The sequence below is a fragment of the Petaurus breviceps genome, unplaced genomic scaffold (assembly GCF_028583685.1).
Source record: "Petaurus breviceps papuanus isolate PSGF00001 unplaced genomic scaffold, PetGlider_PUasm1.0 229, whole genome shotgun sequence".
NCBI lineage: Eukaryota > Metazoa > Chordata > Mammalia > Diprotodontia > Petauridae > Petaurus > Petaurus breviceps.
In genome coordinates this window covers 38519454-38529889 of record NW_027185903.1, presented here as the reverse complement: position 1 = coordinate 38529889, position 10436 = coordinate 38519454, and the positions used below count along the sequence as shown (strand labels likewise).

The 10436-nt window shown below is 41.9% G+C and overlaps 1 protein-coding gene across 1 annotated transcript in view; it reads right to left on the bottom strand.

The window, feature by feature from the left end:
- CDC20B (cell division cycle 20B) overlaps positions 1-10436 on the bottom strand; it is a 76048-nt gene that overhangs the window by 14475 nt on the left and 51137 nt on the right. Inside the window, exons 6-9 of the mRNA XM_069096544.1 lie at positions 7602-7695; positions 3881-4000; positions 874-1070; positions 100-194 (exon numbers count right to left, since the gene is read on the bottom strand). Coding sequence (XP_068952645.1) covers positions 100-194; positions 874-1070; positions 3881-4000; positions 7602-7695 — 506 coding nt within the window. The remainder of the gene's footprint in view (positions 1-99; positions 195-873; positions 1071-3880; positions 4001-7601; positions 7696-10436) is intronic.

Here is a 10436-nt window from a genome sequence, read left to right as displayed (position 1 = left end):
CACACACACACACACACACACACACACACACACACACACACACACACCTCTCTTTGCAAAATGCTTAAACATCATTGGCTCCATCCATGTACTTCTCACCTGCTGAGGACAAAGTGATTCCAGCTCAAAGCCCCAACTACTGAAATATGACCAACCATATTTCTCAGCATCTTTTTAGTCTCCACATCCCATAACTGGAGGTAGAAAAGAAATAAATAGGATCATAACCAAATAATTAAATTTTTTTTCTATTGGTGCTTCTACAATCGGAATTCAATGTGTGCAGGTTGGCTATTAATGGGTCAGTTAATTTTGAGGAGGCCATTGTTCTGCTGGCTGACAGTCAAGACAGCATGTTTAGCCCTGGTCATACCCCCTCTGTGGCTGTTATTCAAAGAGTCAGCAAACTTGGAGTTCTGGCAGCAGTTTGCCTAAAAGCAGATCATAAAAGTCAATTGGTCTCTTCCGTGTTCCCCATAGGAAGTCAAGTACTTGTTTCTTTCACTTGTTTTTTAAGGGTCTCCCAGCCAGCCGTGTTGCCAGTATTCTGATCCATATGATGAATGAAACTTTTAATGTTGTGCAATTCTTCTTTGCACAAAATACAGGACATAAGAAGAAAGCTTTACCCACATCAAAGGAAGGAAACAAGAAAAAGAAAGTGAGGGAAGATAAGGACAACAGGGATGCTTTAAATTCTGCAGTAAAGAATTTTAATTCCACCTCCCCTTAATCCACAGTAGCCTCAAATCCTTTTCCTATTCAAGAGTTTACATTTCATATTAATCTACCAATTAAAAGAAGTTTAGGAAGATCTAAAAATTGTTGGTCCAACATGACCAAAGAAGTATATAAGAACAAAACATCCAGTACCTGTACTTCTCCCTCACTGGTGCCAATGGCCAGGCAGCCTCCCTCCTTTGTCCAGGAAACTGAGGAGATATAGTTGGACCAGGGGCTCAAGTCTATGCTTCCCATCCCATCATGGCTTTCACCATTCCAGATGTGTACAGCAGACCCAAGGGCAAGAGCAAGAAGACCTTTAGAATTCCAGTCTAGGATGTTTAGATCTGGAAGGAAGGAAGGGAGGGAGGGAGGGAAGGAGGGAGGGAGGGAGGGAGGAAGGAAGGAAGGAAGGAAGGAAGGAAGGAAGGAAGGAAGGAAGGAAGGAAGGAAGGAAGGAAGGAAGGAAGGAAGGAAGGAAGGAAATGAGGGAAAGGAGGGAGGAAGGAAAGAATGAAGGAAAGAAGGAATGAAGGAAGGAAAAAATAGAAAGAACTAAATAAATCATTTTCTTTAGCAATAACAGAATCCTAAAGTAAACATTTCTTAGATGTACATAAATGAGATAAAGTCTTTATCTAACTTTTTCAATGCATTTAATCTTAATGCTGTGAGGCATGAGGGAGCAGGCATTATTATCCCTATTTTATAAATGTGGATTTGCCAAGTGATGGGAAAAGAGAAAAGAACCCAAATATACACACCAATGACAGTTCAGGAAGTGATTCCATTTTTTGGTTAGGTCAATGGCATCTGATAAGAGGGTACTTTAAGGAACAGGACACTTTCCTTTACTACTTTATTAGTACATGAGCAACATGCCACACAGTTCCCCAAAATTACAAACATGTTGCTCTTATAATTTATCATATGATGTATGTGAGAGGAGACATCACCTCAAACCCCCTCCACACCTCATGGAGACTGTCAAGGGAAAAAAAACTTTTCAACCTTTTATTTTGGGTTTTTTTGGAGACAATCAGGGTTAAGCAACTTGTCCAGAGTCACACAGCTATTAGGTGTCTAAGGACAGATTTGAACTTAGGTCCTTCCTTCTGACTCCAGGTCTAGTGTGCTAGCCATTGCACTACCTGGCTTCCCACTATTCAATTGTATAAAACAAGAAAGCTTTCAGTATTCCTTTTTAGTCTATGCTATTAGAAATCTCTTGCTACTGAAATAAGTCATATTTGACTACTTATTAAAATGTACCAATCTAGATTCTTTATTTAAGAGACAAGGTGCTTTCCTGATTTCCACCTCATGATAATCACAAAAAATAGAGTCAAATCTCAATTACTCACACCTAGGGCAGCTAGGTGGTCCAAATTCAATCTGGTCTGAGATACAGGTTGTGAGACTCTGGGAAGGTCACTCAACCAGAGTTTTCTCAATTATAAAACCAAAAGCACCCAGTGCACAGGGTTGTTGTATGGATCAAATGAGATATTTGTAATGCATTTAGCCCAGTACCTGGCACTCAGCAGCTGCTATATAAAGGCTTATTTTCTCTCTCCCAGCTAGATTTGCCCACCACATAGTTTTCCCTCAATATTCCTGTTAGTACTATCTCTGTTTGTCCTATAGCTTCATTCAGGGATAGAAAAATCCTTGTTTTTTCCAAACAAGCTATTTAACTTTCTCTCTTTAACCTTACAGAAAGTTAGTGTGAACTTATATAATAACCTCAGTCTTTGGAAGGCTGGGACCTGAGCAATTGGTTTATACTATCCAGACTCAAAATCAGGTCAAGACACAGCAATCTAAAGAGAAAGTTGGTTGGCACAGTGGATAGAGCACTGGACCAGCTTAGAAAATTGCTCACTTAGTGATCCTGAACAAGTCATTTAACTTCTGTCTACCTAAGATTCCTCAGTCTATAATAATAGTTGTCAGATAAATATTGCATATATGTATGTGATTTACTTTCTTTTTCATTTATTATTGCAGCTAGCACTAATATAGAGATTTATGGTTTACAAAGTACCTTAATATGTTATTTCATTTTATTCTCACAACAACTCTGGGAGGTAGATGCTATTATTATGTCCATTTTACAGATAAGGAAACTGAGATCATTTAATTGCCTATAGCCATGACAACAGGAAATTTTCTAAAATTACAATATCTAAAACATCCCTATAAAACATATCTAAACAGTATCTAAAACATCCCTATAAAAAGTAAAAGAATAAAGTAAAATTGTTTTTAAAAAATCTATTGCTATAAATAGTAAAAAAGTATCTTTATTCACAAATATTCAGCCGAAGTCCTATCTCATTTCTATGATATAATCAACACACATGTATCCACTCTACCTGAAAGTTTTCTCGTTAGACTGCTTGACCCAATTTAGAGTCCAGACAACACAGATTCATTGCCTGGGTCCCAAACTCCCAAAGACCCCACAATCACCATGTCACTGTATACTCTGGATACCCGGTGGACCAGCTGCTAGCATAATATTTGATCTTTGATTATTTTGCTAGTTCTGGCCAAATCAAAAGCAGAATTATCTGTTTCCAAAGGGAATGGGAACAGAGACAAAAACAGACAGAGAAAGAGAGAGACCTAGAAAGAGAGAGACAACTTGGCTAGAACCTGCTTTGATGGTTTATTATGCTCTTTAAATCCATAAATACACATTGATATGTTCATGTAAATATAACCATCATGCTAAACGCACCCAGGAGGGTGAAGTCCTATTTTATGAATGCTTTTTCACAAAGCATTCAATAAATATTGGTTGATTGACTGATTTGAGAAAGACAGAGACAAAGAAACACACAAACAAGCAAAGAGAGAGAGGCAGAGAGTAAAAAAGAAAATATTTGTCCCATCCCCCAATATCAGCATTTAGAAACAGGATAACTACCATATTAATCATTTTTCACATTGTGTACCATTTTGGAAATTGGTACGTAAAAGACTAAATTACTTTTCCAGACCCAAAGAGGGAGTTAGTGCCAGAGTCCAGGAGAGAAAGCAGAACTCCAAATTCTACAACCAATGACCCAGTATGTCTATACTCTGAATTTCACTGCTCACTTCTACCTTTCAATTTATCTGCTGGGAGAAGAAAGGGAAAAAAACTCACAGTAGTCATCTCGTAGGCCAGTAAGATGAATCTTCACCTCTGGCTGGAATACAAGATGTTTCATGTCACTGAAACTTTGACGATGCACAGACTCCTCTCTATGAATTCCATCTCTGCAGCCTGCAAGGAACAAATCAAAGATGAGCCCATCCCACACTCCACTGTGGTCCTGGGAACACAGTCAAATATTTCCTCATGCATATAAAGAGGTGCCAGAGATGCAGGGAAAGTGAACATCCTGCCACATTCTAAAATGGGAAAGGACAGATAGCAGTAGTAACTGAAATCAGAGGTATTTTATTATTATTATTACCAATAAAAAGACATTTTCTAATTTAAGGGATATACATGGACATCAGTGCACATTAGATGGTGAGTTGCTCAAGGGCAGAGGCTGCCTTTTGCTTTCTTTATACCCCCAGATCTTAGCACAGGCCGGGCACTTAATAAATACTTAATTGATTGCCTGCCTGACTGACACATGCAGATTATAACCCATCTATGATTTAGTAGAAAAGCCTTAGGGAGTTCCCTGAGAAACAGAAAGGGAAATTGTCCCTATGTTGTCCACAGAGGTAGTGTCAGAGGCAACATTTGAATCCAGACCTTTTTGATTTTAGGTCCAATATTTTATTCACAGTGCCTCAAAACAAACTTACATATACAATATATCCCAGCAATACAACTTACTTGGCCACAAAATGCTTTGGCTGTTTACTATTTATTTTACTTGAATCTACAAATCCACATTGACATTTGCATATTGAAATAAGCAGCATGCCAAAATTCACCTGGGAAAGTGAAGCCCTTTGGTGAGCACTTTTCACAAAGCATTCAGTAAATACTGGTTGACTGACTGATCTGCTTCTATGCTTCCTTACCTCTGTATCAAGGCATCTAAAGATACTGTTTCCAGTTCATTTTACTTATGAGAATTGGCAAATAGAAAACTAATTCTACTTTCAAGACCCAGTCATTAAAATATTGATAGCGTCGAGTTCTCATCACTTCCCCCTCCCTCCCAAAGGTAAAACCCACAGGACGGTGGTTTCTGCTTCTCCAGTGTGGTGCACATGGAGAGCAATGCAACCAGCACAGCAGTCCTGTAGTGGAGTGGCTAATGAGTCAGCGAATACGGGGGATCACAAGGGAGCCCCTGCCATATGTAAGACGCCGACTGTCAGCTGAGGAAATCCACAGGCACGTAGAGAACACGGAGGGACAGCCAGCAACACCCCCGGTCTACTCATGGGTCATTACAAAAAAGACCCTCGAAGCCTTCTCTGCCCTCAACCATCTCCACTACAAATCATGCCGATTCCTTTTCTTTTGTTAAACTGAAAGACTCAAGCCTAGTCCAGGTTTCCAAAGTGTGGGATTGATTGATTAGAACCAGAGCACTTAGTTTTGTTTTTTTTTTTGGTCTCATAGATCCCTTTGGCAGTCTGGTGAATCCTAGGGACTCTTCAGAATAATCTTTCTCGGGCAGCTAAGTGGCATGGTGGTCAGAATAATCTTTCTAAATAATCAAAGGCAATGCTAACTTCCAGCTAGAGGTCAGTAATTTTTTTTCCCCATTCAAGTTCACAGACCCCAATAAATCTAGGAGTTCAACCCCCCAGATCAATAACTCCTGTATTAAAACCATGGAAGAGAAATCCAGCAAGGTTTTTTCACTTATTTGGAAGCAAAAAAAGCCATCTTTTTTTCCCCAAAATGTTGGATTTTTGCTCAGTGGATTGCAGACTCTGAAGCCAAGGAACCAGGGTAGGGTTAAAAAGTTCTTTATGAGGTAATCAAATGTGGGCTGCAGCTGCAGACTTAGACAACCTCAGGCCAGATGTATCTTCATGCCAAAAATCCCCTAGAATGTCAAAATGCAGACACAGGATAGAGCCCTCCTTGCCTCAACCTGCTACACAATTTTTGGACCAAAATCAAGTATTTAGAATCTTACTAAAACACAAGCTTATTGCTGGTCACATCAAAAGAGGAAGCAAAGGAGACGTTTTCCCCTCTCCTTTTCACCTACACATTTCCCCAAAGCCCCTGATGTTTGTGTTTGCTTATAAAGAGTCATCCTGAAAGCAGAGATCTCAAAGGTCTGGCCCCAGCTTTCCCCATTTTCCCAACTTTAAATTCCTGCACACCTAAAAGACTATTTTAAATGTCTGAAGCTTGTGCCTCCATTCTAATGTATAGCTGGCTATCCTCTTGTCCCTATTTGGCACCTGGAAAAACTGAGGAATGGAGAATGAATGATTGATTACATAAAAGTTTAAAAAAGGAGGCTGGGGAATAGAATTACAATTTAGGATTCAGGGCTTCTAACTCCCAATCAGTCCTGAGCATATTTAATGGTGACCCTTCCAAAGCAACCTAGACACTTACTCCAGAAGGAAATGTATCTGGCAGGTTTCCTAGACATTCATGAAAAGAACAGCTAGTTCTCCCAGCTCCCAATGATGTTTCCACCCAGAGGCTAGGCTGCTCACCAACCATCTCCCGCAGACATGACTTCCATCTATGAAACCTCTGGTGGAACCCAATGTAGCCTGAAGGGACAATTTGACATGGTTATAGCTTCCAGATTTCCTGACTGCATCTTGAGGTACAGGGGTGCCATTCAAGCAAGGTCTTTGGGCTCAAGGGACAAACTAAAAAGTCACAAAAAGAACTCTAAGAGGGTCTCCAAGGCTCAGCTGACTCAACAGAGAATACCATCCACACCCTCCTCCAAGGAAGCAGCAATGATGCCTTTCTGTGCATAACCTCTAGGTCAGACCAGGAGCAGCTGTTGAGGGTCAGCTACTCAGTCAGTTAAGGGGTCATTACTAGAAGCCTCTGGGTCATGTGGAAAAAGTGCAAAAATCAGTCAAGTCAATCCAAAGGCGAGACCCCAAGGTAACAGCCTACTTTTTTCCTTTTCCTGTAGGTATAACCACTAACAACTAGCCTCAGCCTGGAAGAAAGATTTGAAGATTTCTTTCTTTTGCAGCAAAGGAGAATTTTTGCTTGAGGCTCAAAGTTTCTAGTATGCCCCAGCCCTCTGTCATGCCTATGCCACATCAAGCATGCTTAGGGATAAATGTTGTATACATAAGAAAGCGCTTTAGGCCTCAGAAATCCCAGAGGACAGTTATCATTAGAGAATGCAAGTTCCTCTCTATGTTCTTGGCACGTCTACTTCACTAGAGAGGCCTGTCCTCCCAAGAGGAAGAAAGCCTAGACCAACTAGTCAGGAGTGTGGCTAATATTAAGGAGACAACAGAAAAAGAAACGTGAAGGGAGGACGAGAATCACAGAGTGAGAAGCAGGAAGGGACTTCAGAGGTCATCCAGTGCAGCCCCTTTTTACAGATGAGGAAACCAAGGCCCAGGATATTAAGAGACTTGCCCAAGTTTCAGAGGTGGGATTTGAATCCAGGTCCTCTGATTCCAGAGTCCTTTCCATGTTGCCTCAAAAAGAAAAGAATTTCCACAACTTGGGGCAGCTAGGTGGCACAGTGAATAGAGCACCAGCCCTGGAGTCAGGAGGACCTGAGTTCAAATGCACTAGCCGTGTGACCTTGGGCAAGTCACTTAACCCCAACTGCCCTCCCAAAAAAAAAAGAATTTCTACAATTTGACAGAAAGAAGATGGATTAAAGAAAACATTTTTCTCTGAGCTTCTTTAGGCACTACCCATATGCTCCACTTTCTCCTCTCTTTCCAACACAGACCTTTCCAAAGGCATGTGGGTCTCTCACAAATCTGCATTTTCCCAGTGACATTCCAGAGCTCCTTCAGGGCTGATGGCAGCCGGGTGAGACACCTCTGAAAATAAACAAAAGCAAAGGCTAGACAAGTTTCAAACATAGTGAAAAATGTGGGGCTACCATAGATAATTCTCTAAAAGGTTCAAATTCAGATAGGAGAAACTGCTTTTGGACTAGAAGCTGATATAGCTCTCAAATATGCAAATATCATGTTAACAATCAATTAATAAGGGGCAGCTAGGTGGCACAGTGCATAGAGCACCAGCCCTGGAATGAGGAGAATCTGAGTTCAAATCCAGCCTCAGACACTCGACACTTACTAGCTATGTGACCTTGGGCAGATCATTTAACCCCAATTGCCTTGCCTTTACCCCTCCAAAAAAAAAGAACCAATTAATAAGCATTTATTAAGCACCTACTATATGCCAGGTATTGGGCTTAGCTCCAAGGACACAAAGAAAGGCAAAGGACAGTTTCTGACCTCAAGGAGCTTACAATCTAATGGGGAAACAACATGAAAATAGCTGTGTGCAAAGAAAATTTGGACAAGATAAATTAGAGGTTATCAATGGAGGGAAGGCAGTAGCATTAAAAGGGACCAGAAAAGGCTCCAGGACCTTCACTGATATTTTAAGGAAGCCCAGGAAGCCAGAAGGTAGAGATGAGGAGAGAGAACGATCCAAGCCTAGAAATGCACATTCAGGAAGACTGTCACATATAAGGAACAGCAGGGAGACCTGTGTCATTGGATTTCAGAGTAAGCAGAGGAAGGAAGGGGGGGGGGGGTTAGATATAAGAAGACTGGAAAGACAAGAGGGGGCAGGTTACTAAGGGCTCTCACAGCCAAGCAAAAGATTTTTTATTTGATCCTGGAAGTAATAAGGAGTCACTAGAATTTAATAAATTGGGGGGAGGGGGAGCAGTGTCATGGCCACACTTCTACTTTTGGAAGATCACTTTGATAGCCGAGTGGAGGATGGCCTGGAGTGGGGAGAGGCTTGAGGCAGGGAGACCAACCAGCAGCCTATGGAAATTTGTTGCTGTTCAGTCATTTCAGTCATGTCCCACTCTTTGTGATTCCATTTGAGGTCTTTTTGAGAAAGATACAGTAGTGGTTTGCCATTTCCTTCTCCAGCTCATTTTACAGTTGAGAAAACTGAAGTAAACAGGGTGAAGTGACTTGCCCAGGGTCACACAGCTAGTGAGAATATGAGGCCAGATTTGAACTCAGGAAGATGAGTCTCTCTCTGCCAAAACACCTAGCTGCCCCAATAATCCACTTATAAAGTGATGAGGGCCTGCTCCAAGGTGGTAGCTGTGCTGGAGGAGAATGTCATGATATTTTAACTCCACAAACATTTGGCAAGCCCGTATTCTGCACAAGGTACAGTACTAGGGATACAAAGGATAAACTGAAACATGCCCTGCTCTCAACTGAGGAGACTCAACATATATGCAAGCAAGCAAATACAAAGTAATCTCAAGAGAGTTTGTGCCACACGGGACATGGCACCGGGACTGTGACTGGGAAGAAGCATTCCAGGAAACACAAAGAGAAGAGAGAAGGGGCACATTCCAGCCATGAAGGACCACTTCTCAAGATCTGGAGGCAGGAGATAATGCCACGTGCCACGGACAGTCTGGCAGGCCAGTGGGACTGGAATACAGATGGAGCAGAGCAAAGTAATGTGAGTAATGGAGGTAATCAGCTAACAGCCGCAAAGCCACCATCATCCAAGTCCCATGTACCACCTGTGGGGCTCAATACTGAGGTGTCCAAGCTTTGGGCTAACTAAACTCCTTCTGTCCTGGGAAAGAAGCAGGGGCAAGGAAAGTCTCAAGACACTGGGCCCCTGAAGCAGGAAGAGACATCCACTCAACATAATAAAGGGAGAAAACAATTTTACCTCCCCCCTTCTCCTTCACCTCCCCCTTCTCCTCCACCTCTTCCCTTCTCTTCCGCCTCCCCCCTTCTCCTTCACCTCCCCCCTTCTCCTTCGCCTCCTCCCTTCTCCTTCGCCTCCCCCCTTCTCCTCTACCTTTTCCCTTCTCCTTTACCTTCCCCATTCTCCTTCACCTCCCCCTCTTCTCCTTCACTTCTCCCCCCTTTCCTTCACTTCTCTCCTTTTTCCTTCATCTCTCCAAAACATACATCATGGAACCAGGAATGTGCTGGATCCTGCTCAAACCACTTCTCTTGAGAAAAATATTGTTAATTTTTTTTTTTTTTTGCTTTTTGGAGGGCAATTGAGGTTAAGTGACTTGCCCAAGGTCACACGGCTAGTAAGTATAAGGTGTCTGAGATCAGATTTGAACTCAGGTCTTCCTGACTCCAGGGCCAGTGCTCTATTCACGGAGTCACCCAGCCACCCCTCTTTTAAGTTTTTTTTTTTTAATTTATTTATTTATTTATTTTGCTTTGAAGAATATCATTAAATTTTTAGAGTATTTACACTTTGGAAATACGCAAATGCTACAAATGAGGGTTTGAATTATTGTTCTGCTGATTGCCTCAACTTAAGAAACTGATGGAGAGGTGTGGCTAGTGGTGCAGTGAATAGAGCACTGGCCCTGGAGTCAAGAGGACCTGAGGTCAAATCTGGGCTCAGACATTTAACACTTAACTAGCTATGTAACTTTGGGCAAGTCACTTAACCCCAACTGCCCCTCCAAAAAGAAGGAAGGAAGGGAGGGAGGGAAGGGAGGGAGGGAGGGAGGGAAGGAAGGAAGGAAGGAAGGAAGGAAGGAAGGAAGGAAGGAAGGAAGGAAGGAAGGAAGGAAGGAAGGAAGGAAGCTGAT